Below are 21703 nucleotides of genomic sequence, written 5' to 3'. Positions count from 1 at the left end.
TATTAGGAAAAAAAGGATAAGCTTGGCTCTTTTCAAAGAATAGAGCTTTCATTGGAAATAGAAGTGGAAGGGCTAAAATGAATTAAATGTAAATAAATGTTGCCTTCTGTGAAATCACAGTACTATATGTCTTTTAGCTTTAAGAGAGGACACGGTAGGGAGAACTATCATATAAATTGGCAGTGACTGGGAAAAATTCATAATAAAGGTGGCATTTGAACAAGGTCTTGAAGGATAGGAAAGACTTAAACCAAGAGGATGTGAGCAGAGATAGAAGGTAGGTGAACAGGGAACCATGTAACATGTTTAGGCAACATTGAGGCATTCTATTTGGCCAGAATATATGCTAGTCAGAGGATAGTAATTGGGACCTAGGGTTAAATGGTTAGCTGGGAATAAATGAACATAGCAGATAGATAGACTTTAGAAAAAAAGTGGGGGAGGAAGAGAGATGATGGTATTTGACTGTAATAGCTTGAGACTGTCAGCTGCAGGTGTTGCCTCTGTAAGTAAAATAGGAAGGAAAATTGTAACCCTGCTGTTCATTCTGCTGGAGTCCCTAGATTAGTATTTAGCAGACCTAATGATTTTTCAGGAAAGCAGGAGCAATGTTTATAGGGTTGTTGATTTAAATGAAGTGATTGATTTTCAGAGTCTGTCCAGACAGGAGACCATGAGAGATGTAGAGATGGAGAATACAACTGGACATTGAAAAGATAGGGAAAATTGACCTAGCATTTGCTCTCTTGAGCTCTTTCTAAGAACCTGTAGCTAGCTTTTCACATAAAGCTGTGGCAACAATAGTGGCTTTAGTATTGGTTTTCTTTCAAGGACGTATGGAAGTCCTTAGCTTCAATCTATATGTTCTTCGTGCTAAACTCACTTAGTGGCAGGTTTGCCCCCCCTTTTAGCCTCATTTGTTAACTCTCCTTGTTTTTTTAACCATTCCAGCAGCATGGGAGGGGTCCAAAGGGCATCTTTGTCCTCCTAACTGCTGGAGGATAAGGGAGCTTGGAGATTGATGGTGCTTGATATAGTGAAAGGATCCAGGAGGTTTTGGATTGCCTAAGTTAAGGAGGAACTCTTATGATCTATGGCAGCAGTTCTCAACCTGGGGGTCGACCCACAGGAACTGTGTTAAAGGACCACGGCATTAGGAAGGTTGAGAACCACTGATCTATGGGATGTGGGAGGATATAGCTCTGTATCACAGGAGACAACTTGAGATTTTCTGGCTTTTTAGCCTTCTGATGAAGCTTACTTACTCTTAAGAGCTTTTCTTATTCCAAAATTATACTTCTTGACTGCTCTAAATTCTAAAGTTCCAAGGTAAACAGAACATTAGGCAGAGTATCTGGAGAAGGGGTTTCTAATTCCTTTTAACCTTATGCTTTCAGTTTCCTTGTCTGTAACATCCCTCAGAGTTGTGGTGAAGCATAAATGAAATAACATGTGAAGGTGTTTTCAGTGTACTCCAGGTGGTACACACACATACATACACATGTCTGTGTATATATGTGTATGTGTGTGTGTGTGTGTATACATCACATACTTATTTTTCTTTTGCAGCCATGATTTCTCATTCCACATAACACAAAAAAAGGAATAAATGTGCGGATGTGTTTGGATAATTGTGGGAAGTTTGGGTTCATGAAGTACCATGTTGATCTTTTAAGAAGGAATACTTTTAATTTCCCAAGATTTGAAAGGGGAAGGGAAGGAGGGTAGGAAGAAAGGGGGAAAGAAACTGTTTTTGCCAGGGAAAGAGGGGAGAGGAGAGAAGGAAGGAGAGGGCAGGGTGAAGAAAGGGAGGGGGGAGATGGGAGGAGGAGGGGTTTGATGAGCTCTCACTTAATGGGCACAATGTAGGGGTATATATCATACCTCCAACAAATCTCCAACATAATCATTCGTACCTTTATATTGATCTGAAATAAATAAAAAAATAATTTCCTAAGATTTAAAGTAGATATATGGAAAGTTCTAACAGTGCGGTCTCTGAGGATCAGGAAAAGATTTGTATTTTTTTCTTTGGAAATCTTAGCAAAACAGAAAGAGTAGGCATTGAATGAGGAGAAATCTGGTAAGGAAGTAATTGTTACCTTGAAATCTTATTCATGAGGGCACCTTACTTTACTCATCTGTGTAATCTGGGAAGGGAGATAAATACTGATTCAATTCGGAAACCAGCTCCAGAGTCTTGGTTCTGCTATAAGGAAGTATTAGGTTATGAATTCTACCTACTTTTCTTCCGAGGGGGAGATGTTTAGTAACATGCCAGGGAATGATGGGTGTTCTCTTTTTTGCTCTCAGTGAATAATAGCCATGCAAATCCCTTTGCAGGTGATGAGTCAGGACTCTCCTACAGTTGTTTTGGGTTTGAGTTGACTTTAAAATTTTGCTTATTTATGTTGTCAAATATTCTATTAGTATTGTATAACTACTTCAGCTATGTATTTCTGTAGTTTAATAAGAATACTTGGCTTGGCGCCTGTGGCTCAAGTGGCTAAGGCGCTAGCCACATACACCTAAGGTGGCGGGTTCAAATCCAGCCCGGGCCCACCAAACAATGACGGCTGCAACCAAAAAATAGCTGGCGGCATGGCGGGCGCCTGTGGTCCAGCTACTTGGGAGGCTGAGGCAGGAGACTCACTTGAGCCCAGGAGTTGGAGGTTTCTGTGAGCTGTGATGCCACAGCATTGTACCCAGGGGGACAGCCTGAGGCTCTGTCTCAAAAAAAAAAAAAAAAAGACGAATACTTAACATGCTAATCTTCTAATATTCACCTTTTAATTAGGTACAAATAAATATGAAAAATTTTTTTTCTTTTTAATAGTCTATAGTCCTTTCACTTAGGGGTGAGAAAGATGGCTTTACTGTCTTAGGTTATTTGGCTGGGCTATCAATTAAATTGACATTAGATTAACAGTAGAAAAACCATTTTAATTCATGCATAAGCATAGGAGTCCCAAAAAACATAAGATTGGAAAAAAGGCCAGATGACTGAAGCTTACATGACATCCTTATGCGCAGAAATAAATAAGGGGTTGGGGATTCTGGGGGGTGGTGGAGACAAATTATTTGAGGGACTGAGGGAAGAAAATGCATGGTAAATAAAGGTTGTCTTGGATGGCGACTGTAGCTCAGTGGGTAGGGCGCTGGCCACATACACCGAGGCTGGTGAGTTTGAGCCAGGCCTGGACCTGCTAAACAACAATGACAACTGCTACCAAAAAATAGCGTTGTGGTGGGTGCCTGTAGTCCCAGCTACTCAGGAGGCTGAGGCAAGAGACTCGCTTAAGCCCAAGAGTTTGAGGTTGCTGTGAGCTGTAACGTTACAGCACTCTACCAAGGGCGACAAAGTAAGACTGTCTCAAAAAAAAAAAAAAAAAAAAAAAAAGGTTGTCTTATCATACAGCTGAAAAGTCTCTCAGGTAATAAAAGTTTTCTGGGAGCAACTGTCTTATGTATATAGATACTTTTATTAATGTTGATTTCTTTTTTTTTTTTTTTTGCAGTTTTTTGGCTGGGGCTGGGCTGAGTTTGAACCTGCCACCTGTGGCATATGGGGCTGGCGCCCTACTCCTTGAGCCACAGGTGCCACCCAATTTAGATTTCTTTTATAGATGTAATTTTCTTTTACTTAAGGATTGCTTTTCAGAGCTACTCCTGTGCTTGCTGTTTTTCAGAATAACCAGCTGAAAGTATGAGTAAGAAGTATGTTTTGATGCAATAAGAACCTAAGATCTAATCGACTGTTTTATACTTTGGGGTAGTGTGTCCTGAGCCACAACCCCCTTTATCAGTGTTAAATCAACTCAATTGTTGCAGTATGGAAATGAGGAATTAAATTAGTAATCTAAACCCTAGTTTTATTATTAATTAATTAATTAAGAGACAAAGTCTCATTCTGTTTGCCCTGATAGAATGCCATGGCATCGTCATAGTTCAGCAACCTCAAACTCTCGGGCTCAAGTGATTGTCTTGCCTCAGTTTTTCTATTTTTAGTAAAGATGGGTCTTGTTCTTGGTCAGGTTGGTCTTGAACTCCTGAGCTCAAGCAATCCAAGTGCTAGGATTACAGATGTGAGCTATTGCACCCACCCTAAATCTTAGTTTAAAAGAAATCTCTACCAGCTTAGGAGAAACAAACTATTAAATTATTTATTTATTTTTTAGTATAATCTGTTTATCCTCATCTCTCTTTATCATGAATCACATATGTTTGTTATAGGAAAGTCAGAAAGGTACAGAAAAGGAAAGTACAGAAAAGTGTAAAGAAAAAGTTAGCGATTAGCCATGCTTTCCTCTTCCAGAGGTAATAATAATGTTTAATATTTAGTTTGTTTTTATACATAATTTTTTTTGTGTGTTTACAAGCAAACTGTCACTTTTTGTGTTTTCTAAGAAAGTTGTACCATGGGTGTTTTAAGCTCATCTATTTCTTTGCTTTCATGTTTTTTGTCTTGCTTTATTTTTTATATGATTTTTCCTATATGCTGCCTTATTTTTTGAGGTAGGTAGGACATAAATCACAAATTAAAAAACCTTGTCTCTGTTTAGAATGTCAAATTTTATAGCGTAGGATCTCAAACTTCATGTGAAGTCACATTCACTAGGCAGATTCTAGAGTACTGTGCCTCTATTTACTTTCTTTCCTTTCTAGATGATGATATCCAATTATTGACTACATTACTCCAAATTCTTTTTCTTTGAGATTTGCAACATCTCAAAGACTCTTTTTTTTGTGTGTGTGTGGTTTTTGGCTGGGGCCGGGTTTGAACCTGCCACCTCCGGCATATGGGGCCGGCGCCTTGCTCCTTTGAACCACAAGTGCCACCTCTTTTTTTTTTTTTTTTTGACAGAATTTCATTTGTCACCCTCGGGAGAGTACTGTGGCATCATAGCTCACAGCAACCTCAAACTCTTGGGCTTAAGTGATTCTCTTGCCTCAGCCTCCTGAGCAGCTGGGACTATGGGTGCCCATCACATCGCCTGGGTATTTTAGAGACAGGATCTTGCTCTAGCTCAGGCTAGTCTCAAACCCATGAGCTCAGGCAATGCACCTGCCTCGGCCTCTCAGAGTGCTAGGATTATAGGCCTAGTAAGGATTATGAGCCACTGCGCCTGGCCCAAACAATTTTAAAATGTCATCTACTTACTCAGTCAGTTCTGTCTATAATTATTGAGGTGATTATCAACTAGGTGAGGCTGAAGTGCTAATGGAGTTAGCAATGTCCTGATTGATGTGATATCCTGATTCTCAAAGTCAGTGAACCTTTCATTGTATTCTCCCATTAATAAATCTATGCCAGCTGTGTATTCTTCAAATGATTCACATGTATTATCTTGCTAACTGAAGAACAATATTCATCTGAAATTTCCTTTTGAAGAAGAGCCGTTTTTTTCTTTTCTCCATTTTTTTTTTTTAAAGATAGAGTCTTGGTCTTTTGCTCTGGCTAGAGTGCAGTGGTGTCATTGTAGCTCAGTGCAATCTCAAACTCCTGAAATCAACCAATCCTTCTGCATCAGCCTCTTGGGTAGCTAGGACTATAGGTATGCACCACTATGCCTGGCTCATTTTTCTACTTTTTACAGAGATGAGTCTGACTCTTACTCAGGCTGGCTTCCAACTTCCTGAGCTCAAGCAGTCCTTTTGCTTCAGCTTCTTAGAGTGCTAGGATTGTAGACGTGAACCACTGTGCCTAGCCAGAAGTGTTTTGAAAAATAGCTTTTCTTAGAATGCTTAAATTTTTTGCCACATATCATACAGAGTCTGAAAATTAAGTTCTCAAACTCATCCTAGTAAACGTGTTGTATACGTCATTGCTGAATATCACTATGGTCACCTTTGAAGTACTCCCCATTAGAAGCTATGCACCAATGCCAGTGGCTAATCTACTCTTCAAAGCAGTTTTGAAATTCTTTCTGAAGTGGCCATCAGAGCTATTAGTATATACCCTTGATATCCTTACTGTCATCAAAATGTCTTCCTTTCAATAGTTGTTTTATAGTCAAGTAAAGAAAAAGGTCATTGGTGCCAGATCAGGTGAGTAGGGGGAGTATGGGGAGGTGAGGGGTGTTTCAATGTAGTTATTTGATTATTGCCAAGTAACTTCATAGACAGTACATTGTGAGCTGGTGCATTGTCTCTTTTTTTTTGAGACAGAGTCTCACTTGGTCACCCTGGGTAAAGTGCTGTGATGTCACAGCTCACAACCTCAAACTCGTGAGCTCAAGTGATTTTCTTGCCTCAGCCTCCAAGTCGTTGGGACTACCGGTGTCTGCCACAATGCCCGGCTAATTTTTTAGAGACAGATCTCAACTCTTGTTCAGGCAGTCCACCCTTCTCAGCCTCCCAAGTGTTGGCATTACAGGTGTGAGCCTCAACTCATGGCCTTGTTTTTTGTTTTTTTTCCTTTTTTTGTTAGTAAGGTATAAGATGTCTTCTAGCTTCCATTGTTTCTGATGAGGATTTCATTCCAGTTTTTCCCCCCGAATGTAACATATCCTTTTTCTCTAGCTCCTTTCAAGATATTCTATCTTTGGTTTCCAAAATTTTGACTGTGGCTCGGCACCTGTGGCTCAAGTGGCTAAGGCGCCAGCCACATACACCTAAGGTGGTGGGTTCGAATCCAGCCCAGGCCCGCCAAACAATGATGGCTGCAACCAAAAAATAGCCGGGCGTTGTGGCGGGCGCCTGTGGTCCCAGCTACTTGGGAGGCTGAGGCAGGAGACTCGCTTAAGTCCAGGCGTTGGAGGTTGCTGTGAGCTGTGATGCCACAGCACTCTACCCAGGGTGACAGGTTGAGGCTCTGTCTCAAAAAAAAAAAAATTTGACTTTGATATAACTGTGTATTATTTTCTTGGTATTTATCCTGCATGGTGTCCATTGAGCCTTTTGAATCTGTACATTTTTGTTTTTTACCAAATTAAGGAAAATTTTTGTCAGTATTCTTCAAATATTGTTTTCTGCTTCATAGTGTTAAACTTGTTTCCCCACATAGTTCTGAAGTCCACTTCACTGGTGCTGTTTCTCTTTAATCTTTTCTTCTTTGTTGTTAAGTTGGATAGTTTTTGATGTGCTATTTTCAAGTTTACTAAGTCTTTGGTCAACTACAATCTGGTGTTAAGCTCGTCAACTGAATTTTAGTGTATCTTTCTCTGTTGAAATCTATTTTTTTATTCATTAAGATCATAGCTATTTTAAAATCCTTGTTTGCTAATTCCAATATTTGGATCAGCTCAGTATTGGTCTCTGTTGATTGACTCTAGTTTTGAGAATGGGTCATGTTATCCTGTTTCTTTGTATGTTGAGCAATTTTGGATTGTATCTTTTTTTTTTTTTTTTTTTTAAGAGACAGAGTCTCACTTTATTACCCTTGGTAGAGTGCTGTGGTGTCACAGCTCACAGCAACCTCCTGGGCTTAGGCGATTCTCTTGCCTCAGCTTCCCGAGCAATTGGGACTACAGGCACCTGCCATAATGCCTAGCTATTTTTTGTTGCAGTTTGACCGGGGCCAGGTTTGAACTCTCCACCCTTGGTGTATAGGGCCGGCACCCTACCTACTGAACCACAGGCACTGCGCCTTGGATTGTGTCTTTGACACTGGGTATAATAGTGTAGTAGAGACTGGATTTTGTTACCTCCAGAGACTATTGATTTTTTTTTTTTTTTTGAGAGCATTGATTTTTGTTAGTGTTGTTGTTGACTATTTGCCTGCGATGAGTAGTAGCTTGTCTCAAATCAATTCTTTTAGCTTTAATGTGACTGTTCATGGCTTCTCCAGGAATACATGGTTAGGGATCAGCTGGTTTTTGTAGACAGAGTTTATACACATTTTGGGTTCCCCGTCTTTGGGATTTCCCACTTTTTTTTTTATTAGAGACAGAGTCTCACTTCATTGCCCTTGGTAAAGTGCTGTAGCATCACAGCTCACAGCAACCTCCAACTCCTGGGCTTAGGCAATTCTCTTGCCTGAGTCTTCCGAGTAGCTGGGACTACAGGTGCCCGCCACAACGCCCAGCTATTTTTGTTGTTGTTGTTGTTGTTGCAGTGTGACCGGGGCTGGGTTTGAACCCGCCACCCTCAGTATATGGGGCCAGCACCCTACTCACCCTGGGATTTTCCTCTTGCACTTCCTAGCTATTGTGGTTGCCTTCGCTGTCCTCTGGTTCTTCAAGCTAGTAAGACTGAGTTTTTATCTAAGTTTAACCACTCTTTTGGCACAGTCTAGGACTTATCTGCCTGGAAGCCATAAAAAGGGGCAACTCACTCAGTTTATTATCTTCTTTGAAATAAGCAGGCAGATTCTGAAGGGGAAAGATGTATTAGTACTTTCACTTTCTGTGTGGTGGCTCACTCCTGTAATTCTCAGGAGGCTGAGGTAGGAGGCTTGTATAAGCTCAGGTGTTTGAGATCCACCTGAGCAATATCAAGACTCTGGTCTCTACTAAAAATAGAAAAATAGCTGGGTGTGTGGTGGGCACCTGTAGTTCCAGTTACTTGGGAGGCTGAGGCAAAAGGATTGCTTGAGCCCAAGAGTTTGAGGTTGCTGTGAGCTGTGGCGATGCCACAGCACTCTACCCAGGGTGACAGAGTGAGACTCTATCTCAAAAAGACAAAAAACAAAAACTTTCATTCTCTAGTACCTTCAAGTAGTAGTTTTTTGTTTTTGTCCAGAGTTCATAGTTGTCTATAGGAAAGTTGATCTGCTGGTAGCTACTATGCCATGACTAGAAGCAGAACCTTTATCCACTATTATAAATTATTCTGTTAATGAAGTGCTTTTTTTCAGTTGTAATTTCATAGATAATATATTATCCTCCTCATTTCCTCCAAGAGGCCAGATACCAAAATGCCCTAATTTCCTTTTTATTAAACTTCAAGTGTTATGTAATGCTTCCTTTTTAAATTATTATTTTATTTTTACTTTTTAAAAATTAAATCATAAAAGCATAGATCCTGTATACATTAATGCATTTATGGGGTACAATGTGCTGATTTCATGTAGAATTAGGAATCTCAACTTTGATTACTGATAGGGCTAGAAATTGAAATACCCCTTTTATGTGGTATATCTAATCCAAGATGTAGATATAACAGATGTGTTCCATAAACAGTTTCCTAGGAAATAATGCTTACCTTATTTTGCTTGAATCTGAGCTGATGTAGCTTTAAGTAGTTTACCGTAAACCAAGTTGAGGTTTTACCACATGGATCTTTCTCGGGTAACTGGGATATCCCTTTCATACCTGCTGATATCCCTTTCATACCTGCTTTCATTCTTTCTTTTTTTTTTTTTTGAGACAGAGTCTCACATTATCACCCTCAGTAGGGCGCCAAGGCGTCATAGCTCACAGCAACCTCTAGCTCTTGGTCTTAGGTGATTCTCTTGCCTCAGCCTCCCTAGTAGCTGGGACTACAGGCACCTGCTACAACTCCCGGTTTTTTGTTGCAGTTTAGCTGGGGCCGGGTTTGAACCCGCCACCCTCACTATATGGGGATGGCACCCTAGTCACTGAGTCACATGTACCGGTCCTGCTTTCACTATTTCAAAACTATCATTGTCTCTACAGAAATAATGCATTATATGTGCAGTTTTGAGATCTTAGGTAAAAATTTTCTGATGACCTTTCAGATCACTTCAGGCAGAAGTTTCCAGAATCTGATCTTTTAAAATTTTTGTAACTTGCTCACATGTATATGTTTAAAAGGACAGCATTTTGCAGCCAATCAACATAGCCTTCTCGTTATAGCAGAGGAGAAAATAATGTCTTAATTTAGGTCAGCATCAACTTGGAAAGCAGTTATTTAGTAGTGTGTATATTATTAGCCTGTATGAAAACCTGCCCATTTGAGTTAGTCTGTTAATTGTCAAATTTTTCCTGTCAAAATTAGGAGGAAAAGAGTTGAGGTTTTTAACTTTTTTAGGTCATTAAACCTTTCAAGGAGCTAATGAAAATTGTGGTTCTCTCTTCGGAAAAATAGATACGTCTTCAGAATCAAGTTTATAAACCGTTTCAGAGAATTGAGGGGTTCTTTTGAAGCTTCCCGCATTTAGAGTTGTTTGAATCGAGTTAGTACCAGCAGGCAAATAGAAATACAAATGTCAGTTTGTTACTGGCTTGGCCAAACCAGAACAAAAAAACAAAGAACCCATTAGAAGTCCCATTAAAGCCTTGTATGCAGGCTTTAAAAAGAATCTGCTAGAATTGATTTGTTGAACTATATACTTCCCTGGAGGCTGGGGTTCACAAAGATAGACACCTAGTTAATTTTTAAGTTGTTGTTAGAAATGGGCTTTAATTCTTATATCCAGGTCCAATGTTTGAGTACTTTATGTATGTTGGACAAACAATTGGTTGTTGTTTCTAGGATAATAGGATAGTTGTGGTTGTAATGTCACATTTCTAATTCTGTTTGAATTTCCAAAGGTCTAAATAATTGAGGATTATTAAGACACCTGTGACGCATAGGTTTCAGGAGGTAGGTCTGTGTGATGTTTCTGAGGCATTAAGTTTCCTTAATGCTTGTTCTCAGCCCTCAGTAAATGGTGAAAGATTGAATGATTTTAATAAAAAGATCTTAAGTTGGTAAATCCCCTTCTTCTTGTATTTTTCTGACACTCCTTATATGTGGCTAAAATGAATATGATTGTTTTCACAACACTCTTCATCCATCCACCTCCTTTCCCTTTGCAGTGACTATATTGTATACCTGCTACTGATCTAGTCCTATTCACAGAAGAATTGCTTAAGCGATTCTCTTGCCTCAGCCTCCCATGTAGCTGGAATTACAGGCACCTGCCACAATGTCCGGCTATTTTTTTGTTGCAGTTGTCATTGTTGTTTAGCTGGCCTGGGCTGGGTCCGTTCCCACCAGCCTTGGTTTATGTGGCCAGCGCCCCAACCACTGAACTACATTAGCCAAGCTGACAACCTGACTCTTTGACAGAACTTCCCTCCTTCAGCTTATTTGTTTCGTGATAGAGTCTCACTCTGTTCCTCTGAGAAGAGTGCCCTGGTGTCATAGGCAATACCTGACTATTTTTTCTATTTTTAGTAGAGCTGGGGTCTCCCTGTTACTCAGGCTGCTCTCAAACTCCTAAGCTCTGCAATTCACTAGCCTCAACCTCCGAAAGGGCTAAGATTATAGGCGTGAGCCACCATGCCTGCCCAGCACTTTTAGCTTGTATAAGGGGCAGCACATCAAAAGTCTCAAAGCTGCAGGTGCCAGTATGAATATGGAGAGAAGGGAACACCTTTACACTGCTGGTGGGACTGCAAACTAATACAGCTTTTTTGGAAGGAAGTATGGAGAATCCTCAAAGAACTCAAATTAGATCTCCCATTTGATTCTGCAATCCCGTTACTGGGCATCTACCCAGAAGAAAAAAAAATCATTTTATCATATCACGTTTACACTTGACTGTTTATTGCAGCTCAATTTATAATCGCCAAATTATGGAAACTTTCTAAATTTCCTTCAGTCCAGGAATGGATTAAGGAGCTGTGGTATATGTATACCATGGAATACTATTCAGCCACTAAAAAAGATGTTGACTTTACTTTTTTTTTTTTTTTTTTATTAACCTGGATGGTGTGTAATCCAATGGAGTTGAAACTCATTCTTCTTAGTTAAGCGTCACAAGAATGGAGAAGCAAGAATCCAAAGTACTCAATTTTGATATGAGGACAATTGATGCTAGTACATGGTAGAGGATAGGGGAATGAGGGAGGGGAGAGAGAGAAGGAGAGAAAGGGGGGGTCACAGTCTGGATGTGTGATACATCTCTTGGGGGCAGGGCACAAGTATAAGAGGGACTTTAACAAATGCAATCAGTGTAACCTGATTCTTTGTACCCTCAGTGATTCCCCAACAATAAAGAAAAAAGATGGAAGGGCACAAAAAAAAAAAAAAAAAGGAGGGACAGAAGGTGGGGAGAGGAGGGCAGAAGTTCTAATAACCACTTCTTCTTCTTTTTTTTTTTTTTTTTGAGACAGAGTCTCACTGGGTCACCTTTGGTAGAGTACTGTGACATCTTAGCTCATGGCAACCTCAAATTCTTGGGTTCAAGTGATCCTCTTGCCTTAGTTTCCCAAGTAACTGGGACTACAGGCACCTGCCACAATGCTTGGCTATTTTTTAGAGACGGGGGTCTAACTCTGCCTTACGCTGGTTTCAAACCTGTGAGCTCAGGCAGTCCACCCACCTCAGCCTCCCAAGTGCTGGGATTACAGGCGTGAGCCCCTGTGCCCGGCTCTAATGACCACTTCTCCCTGTAATTCATAGCTTCTCTTGTCTCTGGCCACACACCGCGTCAGCTCATTGTGCTCACCTTTGGCTCTGTTCTTTTCATTGGTGGTTTAAAATTCTCCCCTTAATCTCCTGTCCCATCTTCTGAGACATACTTATCATGTCTTAGGAGGTGCCTTATAGCCATTTTAGGAAAACATTTTTCTCCAGAGGCTTTCACGTAGGACTGTGATAGCTGTCCTGATTTCTCTGTATGTTTTTTTATTTTGTGGTTTTTACTGAGGGGATTTTCTACCCGAGTTAAGAAGAAATGAGCAAAGTGACAACTAAAAGTGAAGAAGCTTAGGGGAAAGAAATAGTTATCTTCTTTCAGAGATTAATGCAGTTTAAAAATACAGGCTAAGAAATTTCAGACTTCAGATAAGATCATTATGTCAGCTGCTTGCTGTGTAATTACTTTGTACAGTAAGTGTAGTCATGCCGTGGTGGGCTCTTGGCAGGTGTTGCTGAAAGCTCTGAGACTAGCTCTACACGAGCCATAGGCCTTTGTTGCTGCAGCTATTACCAACTTCCTGCTGATTGTGCCAATCTTCTTTAGTGAAGATTACCAAATATATTTTGAGAGAGGAAATTTGCTTGAACAGAAAGTTTCAGAGGAATCTGGTTGGAGGGAGGTATCAGGAAATGGGAGGAATTGAAATTAGGGTACTTGCTTTTACTAGCAGAAGGTTGGGTTTGTCACATGTTGAAAATTGTGAATAGTAGGCTGCTTCTCCTGATGGTAGACAATACTTAAGAGACTATGTAGAGAGATTTTAATTATAAAGGCAATAACTTTCTGACTGGAAATATTATTAGTTTTTGGAACAGGTGCCATAGATTTATCACAGGCTTCCTTTTTAGAAACTTTAGTAGTATCTCTGGGATAATTTAGGGTAAAAGACTTTCTGACTTTAGGTTCATTTTATCCTGTAATGATGAAGAATGAATCTTCTGGTTTTATTTTTTATTTATTTTTATTTTGTGAGGTAAGAGTCTGAGTAGAGTGCCTTGGCATTACAGGTCACAGCAACCTCAGACTTTTGGGCTTAAGCTGTTCTCTTGCCTCAGTCTTCCAAGTAGCTGGGACTACAGGTGCCGGCCACAATGCCCAGCTTTTTTTTTTTTTTGGCAGTTATCATTGTTGTTTAGCTGGCCTGGGCCAGGTTCGAATCTGCCAACCTGGGTGTATATGGCTGGCGCCCTACCCACTGAGATAAGGGCACCACCCAGAATGCATCTTCCTTCATAATCACCAGCCAGTTGCACTACAAACCAACTTAGAAAACTATATTTGGAGTAGCATTTATTCTGTCAACGAAAGCAAATGAACAGGATCCTGTGCAGTCCACTCTGAATGGTTAGACATGTAGGCTGAAGATCTGGAGCCTTTCAGATAATGACCTTCTTATGAAGTGTTTATTTGTATATGTTCTTTTTCCTATGCATTTAACAGGATCCTTGGGTAGATGCTTTGTCGGGTTTATCTCTATTCCCTACAATACCTAAGTCTCTCGTATATCATGATTATTGTGCAAATATGTGTAGAATTCAGTTCGGTTGCCTTGACCATGTGACCCATTTATTTTTCCATGACACACGTATTAAATTTATTTGTTTGAACTACTTAGGTGCATTTAATTTGTCCCCCACTCCGTAATTGCCTAGGAAGAGCAATATTTAGGGTAGTATACTTTTAGATAAAGCACTAGTGACTTTATAGTAATTTGATATTGGTTGAGCTCTTCATTCTATTATACATTTTTATAATGTTTTCCAAACTGTGAATTGTGACCCTTAGTAGGTCTGCAATAAGCATTTTTTGTTGTAGTGATATAGAGTGGCAAATTATGAGAGGACATCGTATATAGCAAGGGTAAGTATTATTTTGTAAAATTTTCACTTTAGGTAAATTTATATATACACATACATGTATGTGTTTACTGTTTTATTATGTAAAATGTATTTTGTACTGGAGTCATAGTCAAAATTTGAATAACATTGCTTTATTGTAATACTCTGTTATTTCATTTGTCATATAGCATTATGCCAGTACATACAGGCTTCTAAAGCCAGGGATGGTGCCAGCCCTTTCATTTCAAGTACGACTGAAGGTAAAAACAAAACAAAATTGGGAATACCCAAAGCTATCTGGTGGTTCTTACATATGTCTCTCCAGTGGCATTTTGTACCCTTTGACCTTCTCAATTTCTTATGCCTTTTAGGTTCCTTGCTTCCTCTAAGGTTCTTAATTTAATATACTATAGTGTTTTTAGGAGGGGGGAAGCAGGAAACAAAGGAGAATTCCAAAATCTCAAATGACTCTGAATTGACAAAGGATTTCATTAGATTTACACTAAAATCTGCTTTCTTAATACTCTTGTATCTTTTCACTTTCTTTGTTTTCGTTCAAAGATCATTTAAATGCATTGTTTATTCTGAAATTAAAGTAACTTTTGCTTCTATGATTTTAGTTGACTTTAAGCAAATTAAATGTGGCTTTCGGGGGGTGGGGAAGGATGCATATAATTCTTTTCATTCCTTGTTCTTTCTCCCAAGAAAATTAACCATTGAGTTTGTAGTAATAATTTCATTTCGAAGAAAAGCAGACAGCTAGTGGTGTATAATATTAACCATCTTACAACTTTTCAGCTTCTTTACTGACCTCATAACTTCAATGCTTTTCCTATTCTTAGATGGTTGGCATACTAACCCCCTTGCCTTCATTTCTATACCTTGCTGGACTACCAAGCTCAGACATTCATAGCCCTGTGGTTTTAAGGAACTTGGGGAGATCATTTGCTTTATTCTTTTTTTTACAGGAGAAAATTTTGAGCAGACGCCATTAAGACGAACATTCAAGTCTAAGGTTCTTGCACGATATCCTGAGAACGTAGAATGGAATCCCTTTGACCAAGATGCAGTGGGAATGGTTAGTGTTTGTTAGATACAAGTATGAGATAGTTTACAATGTAATTTGTAGTGTGATTATGAGTTCAGTCTGTGGTAGCAGTGGGCCCACCAAGTGTAGTAACTGTAGAAGAAGAGATTGTAATGCATATTGTTTATAATTCTGCATTTTAGTCAATATATAAAATACTCAGAATATATTAAATATACTAAAATCATAATGTGTTTCTGTTGTGTCAAATATGTAGGATTGGATCAGTGAACTTATTTTGTGGTGCTAAACTATTATTGATTGTTTATTGTATTGAGATTATATGATGAGTGAAGTTTAAAGTAGTTTTCTCTCATTCTGCATTGTATATATCTGAGTAATACGGCAGAAATTGGTATTTTTGTTTCATTATAAATTTAGTACATACAGCATTTGAAATCTCATGTAGGCTGGGGGTGATAGCTCATGCCTATAATCCTAGTACTTTGGGAGGCCAGGGTAGGATGGGTAATTGCTTGAGGCTAAGAATTCAAGACCACCTGGTTAATGTAATGAGACCCTCTCTCTACAAAAATAAGAAAAAAAAAATAGTTGAGCCCGTTGGTGTGTGCACCTGTGGCCCCAGTTACTCAGGAGGTTAAGGTGGGAGGATCCCTGGAGCCCAGGAGTTTGAGGCTGCAGTGACTTATGATTATGTCACTGCATTTCAGCCTGGGCAATAGCGTGAGACACTGTCTCAAAAAAAAAAAAAAAAGAAAGAAAGAAAAGAAAAAATCCTAGGCTGGGCGCAATGACTCATGTCTGTAAATCCTAGCACTCTGGGAGGCTGAGGCGGGTGGATTGCCTGAGCTCATGAGTTTGAAACCAGCCTCAGCCAGAGTGAGACCCCGTCTCTAAAAATAACTGGGTGTTGTGGTGGGTACCTGTAGTCCCAGCTACTTGGGAGGCTGAGGCAAGAGAATAGCTTGAGCTCAGGAGTTAGAGTTTGCTGTGAGCTGTGATGCTGTGGCACTCTACCCAGGGCAACAAAGTGAGTTTCTGTTTAAAAAAAAAACAAAAAACCCACCAAATTCCATATAGAAGAATAGTACTGTGAATAAGCTAATCTTTACTGAATATTCACCTTGTGTGAGGCATTCTAATAGGCATTTTATTAATACATGAATTAACTCATTTAATCCTCACAATACCCCTTACATAGGTCATATTAAATGACCACATTCACAAACATATGTATGTACTTTATAGATGGGAAATTAAGATCCAGAGAGGTTAAATAATCTGTTTAGGGTTGCATGGTAGAACATGAACAGTGTAGTCTGGTTCCATATTTTTGCTCTTAACCACATCTTTGTACTATCTCTGTTACTTTTTTCTTTTCTTAAGAGACAGGGTCTTGGGCGGCACCTGTGGCTCAGTGGGCAGGGCGCCGGCCCCATATACTGAGAGTGGCGGGTTCAAACCCGGCCCCAGCCGAATGGCAACAAAAAAATAGCCAGGCTTTGTGGTGGGTGCCTGTAATCCCAGCTACATGGGAGGCCGAGGCAAGGGAGTTGCCTAAGCCCAGGAGTTGGAGGTTGCTGTAAGCTGTGCCATGCCATGGTACTCTACCTAGCGTGATAAAGTGAAACTCGGTTTCTACAAAAAAAAAAAAAGAGAGAGAGAGATAGGATCTTGCTCTGTTACCCAGGCTGGAATACAGTGGCAGGATCATGGCTCACTGCAACTTCAAACTCCTGTGCTCCAGCAGTCTTCCTGCCTCAGCCTCCTGAGTAGCTAGGACAAAAGGCACATACCACCATGCTTAGCGTCTGTTGCATTTTTAATAGCATTCTATGGCTTTTAGGTGATAATTTTGTTTGATACCTATAGTAACTCTGTGAATTAGGCAATGTAACAATGACAATAATGAGGAAACCAAATTTTAGAGAGGATTAAGTTTTTTGATTCCTACTTCTGTATTCTTTTTTTTTTAAGAGACAGAGTCTCAGGTGGTGCCTCTGGCACATAGGAGTAGGGCGCTGGCCCTATATGCTGGAGGTGGCGGGTTCAAACCCAGCCCTGGCCAAAAACTGCAAAAAAAAGCCCCCCCAAAACAAGAGAGAGTGAGTTTCAGTTTGTTACTCTTGGTAGAATGCTGTGGCATCACAGCTCATAGCAACCTCCAGCTCTTGGGCTTAGGTGATTTTATTGCCTCAGCCTCTCAAGTAGCTGGAACTATAGGCGCCCACCACATGCCTGGCTATTTTTTTTTTTTTTATTGTAGTTTGGCCAGGGTCAGGTTCAAACTCACCACCCTTGGTTTATGGAACTGGTGCCCCACTCACTGGGCCACAGGTGCCACTCCCTGTTTCAGTGTTTATTGTGGATTTACATGCTATATTCTAGAAACATCTAGATTTGGAGGAGTCTAGTTCAAAGCTAATGGATATAAAACATAATGTAGGTTCTTGTATTTGTTAACCCAGGCTATTGGCATTTCACTTATGTAGTTAGGTTCGTGTAAAACTGGAAAATAGAGACTGATTGATTCAGGTCAGTTTGAGAAACTTATCCAAGTTTCTTTATATAACCCATCTGAGTTAAAGTGGAAAAAGTACATCTTTATCCTGATTATGCCATCTCCTTGGTTTATATGAAATGAGCACCTTTATGATGTGAAAAGAGAATGTGATGTGAGAGAATTTTATAGTTTAAAAAACATTTTAGGTATAACTTGAGTCTATCTTGTGTTTAGGTCTATTTGTAGTATCATCTCCTAATACTTATCTTAACTCCCTGTCACGCTGTTGTGCTTACCCTCTTACCCTTCCCTTAATTCTCTAGCTTTCTTTCGTATCCATATGTCTGTGCATTTTCTTCCTGTTTCTGAAATACCCTATTTTCCTTGTCTGCCTGGTGAATTCTAGCATAATCTCATTTTTTAAGCTTTTTCTGATGTTCACAGGTTGATTTGTCTTTTCTATGTTTCTTTAGTACTTTTTATATACTCCTGTATAGTTGATGACTGCATTATAATTTACTCCCTTGCATTAGAAAGGGAGAGTTTAGGGCAGATGTAAATCCAAGTTTAGTAGGTGCTGTATAAATAAATAAATAGTGGTGGTGGTCTGCAGAGGGGATCCGCGATGAGCTCACTGCTTGTTGCCTTGTCTTTTGCAGCTCTGCATGCCCAAAGGGCTGGCATTCAAGACCCAGGCTGATCCCAGGGAGCCCCAGTTCCATGCCTTTATTATCACAAGGGAGGATGGCTCTCGGACATTTGGGTTTGCCCTCACGTTTTACGAAGAGGTGACTAGCAAGCAGATCTGCAGTGCAATGCAGACCCTCTACCACATGCACAATGCTGAGTATGATGTTCTACATGCTCCCCCTGCTGATGGCAGAGACCAGAGCAGCATGGAGGATGGTGAAGGCACTCCTGTGACTAAACTGCAGCGCTTCAACTCCTATGACATCAGCCGGGACACTCTCTATGTCTCCAAGTGCATCTGCCTCATCGCACCCATGTCCTTCATGAAGGCGTGCCGGAGTGTGCTGGAGCAACTCCACCAGGCAGTCACTTCACCTCAGCCCCCTCCACTGCCCCTTGAGAGCTACATATACAACGTACTCTATGAGGTGCCACTCCCACCCCCTGGCCGATCCTTGAAGTTTTCTGGGGTCTATGGGCCAATAATCTGCCAGAGACCAAGTACTAATGAGCTTCCTCTATTTGACTTTCCTGTCAAAGAGGTTTTTGAACTGCTTGGGGTAGAGAATGTGTTTCAGCTTTTTACTTGTGCCCTTCTGGAGTTTCAGATCCTGCTCTACTCACAGCGTAAGTCAGTACTTACTAGAGTTCTGTGCCTGCAGAAGGCTTTCCTTCTTTCCATATTCACATACAATGGGGCTGACTATAAAGGGCAAAGGGTGTTATAATTTGAGTAAAACTAGGTCTTTTGCAGGTAGGTGGCAAATGGTAAATGGTGGAATGTGAGAAGGCCAGTATTTCTTTTTCTTATTTTTTTTGAGACTGAGCCTCAAACTATCCCCCTGGGTAGAGTGCTGTGGCATCACAGCTCACAGCAACCTCCAACTCCTGGGCTCAAGCGAGTCTCCTGCCTCTGCCTCCCAAGTAGCTGGAACTACAGGCGCCCACCACAACTCCCAGCTATTTTTTGGTTGCAGCCATCATTGTTATTTGGTGGGCCTGGGCTGGATTTGAACCTGCCAGCTCTGTTTATGTGTCTGGCGCCTTAGCTGCTTGCGCTATAGATGCTGAGCCTTGATGTGCTTTTTGATTGAAGCTGAAAAGAGGGATGGGAGGTGATAGTCACTGGAAATTGATAGCTAGTAATTCTATTCTTTCATTCTGCAGAGTTATTTCTGCTCCTTCCTCAAGCTGACAGTAAAATCAGGGATTCACAAAGGACACTCCTTTATGTATTGAGAAAATATGTTTGAGATAATGAGGATGTGTTGCTTCTTTCTGTTGTTTGTTTAGTTAAATGAGAGGTTGCGTGTGAGCAGCATATTTGGAGAAAATAGTAAGTAGATCAGAAACAAGTAGGTGCTTTTTAAACGAGCCAGACTGGTAACATGAAATTAATTTATTCAGATTTATTTAGTACATATTTATTGAAAATGTACTGGGTGCCAGTCATTGTTTTAAGGGCAGTGGTAGACAAAATAGAGAAGAATCTTTACATTTTAGTGGGGAAAGAGAGATGATTACATAAAGAAAATCTATAGTTTGTAAGGTAGTCAATAAAAGTTATGAAGAAAAATATAAAACAGGTAAAAGGATAGTGTTTGGGGAAGAGAAGTTCTAATTTTTAATAGGCTGATTAGGTTAGGCCTCTCGGAGTGACCTCTTATTATTATCTGTAGGAAAAGAATTCCCTTTTAGGGTACAGGAGATACAAACTTGCAGTTGGCCAACATGTTTTTTTTTTTAAACTCTGACACACATGGGAAGAATGAAAGTTGTCTTGGGCCACATAGTAAATACACAAATGAAAGCTGATGAGCAAAAGAAAAGGTCCTTGCATACTTTTTGTGACATCTGACCCCACTGTTAAGCAAAAAAAGTCCTCACAAAATCAGCATGTGGCCTAGGGTCTGCATAGGTTGAACACGCCCAGAGTATTGAGTGTCTAAAATAAGAATGTGCTTTGTGTGTTTGAGAACAGTGAGAAACCTGGGACAATGGAATGGTATAAATGAATAGGAATGTAGTAGGAGATGATGTTATGCTTAACAGCAAGTCAGGTGGTAGGATTTTGTAAGACTGACTTTGGCTTTTACTCTGAGGTACATGCATAGCCATCAGAGGCTTTAATTCTTTGACTTAGTTTAAATAATTTCCAACTTATGAAACATGAGTTCCCAGGAGGGTTCAAAGAACCATTGCACATGTATGCCCTCTCAAATTAACCAGTTATTAACATTTTGCCATATTTTGCTTTATTGCTGTTGTTTCTGTATATGTGTAAACATAACTGAACCATTGAGAGTTATATAGATACTATGTCTCCTGACTTCTAAATGCTCAAGCTTTTATTTCCTAAGAATAAAGACATTCTTTTGCATAATTATAATACAATTATCAAATTTAGGAAACCTAGCATTAATCAAAATACTATATTCACGTTTCATCCTTGTTTAGAATCTAGTTCAATATTATACATTGCTTTTCATTGTCAGTTTCTCAGCCTTTTTTTGTTCTTTTATAACACACATTTTTGGAGAGTACAAATTATTTTGTAGAATGTTCCTCAATTAGATTGAGGTTATAAATTTTTCTTTTTTTTTTTAAGGCACATTCTCACTCTGTTGCCCTGGGTAGAGTGCTATGGCATCACAGCTCACAGCAACCTTAAACTCTTGGGCTTAAGCAATCCTCTTGCCTCAGCCTCCCAAGTAGCTGAGACTATAGGCGCCCACCATAATGCCTGGATATTTTTAGTACAGATGGGGTCTTACTCTTACTTAGCTGGTCTCCAACTCCTGAGCTCAAGCAGTCTGCCTTCCTTGGCCTCCCAGAGTGCTAGGGTTACAGGCATGAGCCATTGCACCCAGCCTAGGGTACAAATTTTTGTCTGGAATGTTACAGAAGTAACATTGTACTTCTCTCCATATATTATATCAGGAGGCACATACTGTCTATTTTTACCATTACAGAAAAAACATAGTATCTGTCCCATTTTTGGTGATACTAATTTGATCACTTGATTAAGATGATGTTTGTAGGTTTTTTAATTGCAAAGTTGTTTTTCTCTTTGTTAATAAGTAAATTGTAGGGAAGTACTTTGAAATGTTGTATCTATACTGTTTTTAAATTTTTATTTAATCATTTTAGCATCTGTTGTTGATTTTAGTTTGATTACGTATTTCTATGATGATTTCAAAATAGTAATTTTTGGGCGGCACCTGTGGCTCAAAGGGGTAGGGCGCCAGACCCATATACCGGAGGTGGTGGGTTCAAACCCTGCCCCCGCCCAAAAGAAAAAATTCAAAATA

At 39.9% G+C, this 21703-nt stretch overlaps 1 protein-coding gene across 3 annotated transcripts in view; it reads left to right on the top strand.

Annotated features, from left to right (window-relative positions):
- The window catches only part of DENND5A (DENN domain containing 5A), a 105289-nt gene that overhangs the window by 21956 nt on the left and 61630 nt on the right, over window positions 1-21703 (top strand). For all 3 annotated transcript variants that reach the window (XM_023514907.1, XM_003781086.3, XM_012803686.2), the window contains exons 2-4: window positions 14340-14411; window positions 15120-15229; window positions 18362-19019. In XM_023514907.1, coding sequence (XP_023370675.1) covers window positions 15227-15229; window positions 18362-19019 — 661 coding nt within the window. In that variant the 5' untranslated portion in view covers window positions 14340-14411; window positions 15120-15226. The remainder of the gene's footprint in view (window positions 1-14339; window positions 14412-15119; window positions 15230-18361; window positions 19020-21703) is intronic.

This window comes from Otolemur garnettii, unplaced genomic scaffold, assembly GCF_000181295.1.
Source record: "Otolemur garnettii isolate 467f Iridium unplaced genomic scaffold, OtoGar3 scaffold00001, whole genome shotgun sequence".
Classification (NCBI taxonomy): Eukaryota; Metazoa; Chordata; class Mammalia; order Primates; family Galagidae; genus Otolemur; species Otolemur garnettii.
This window is presented reverse-complemented; position numbering and strand designations above follow the sequence as displayed.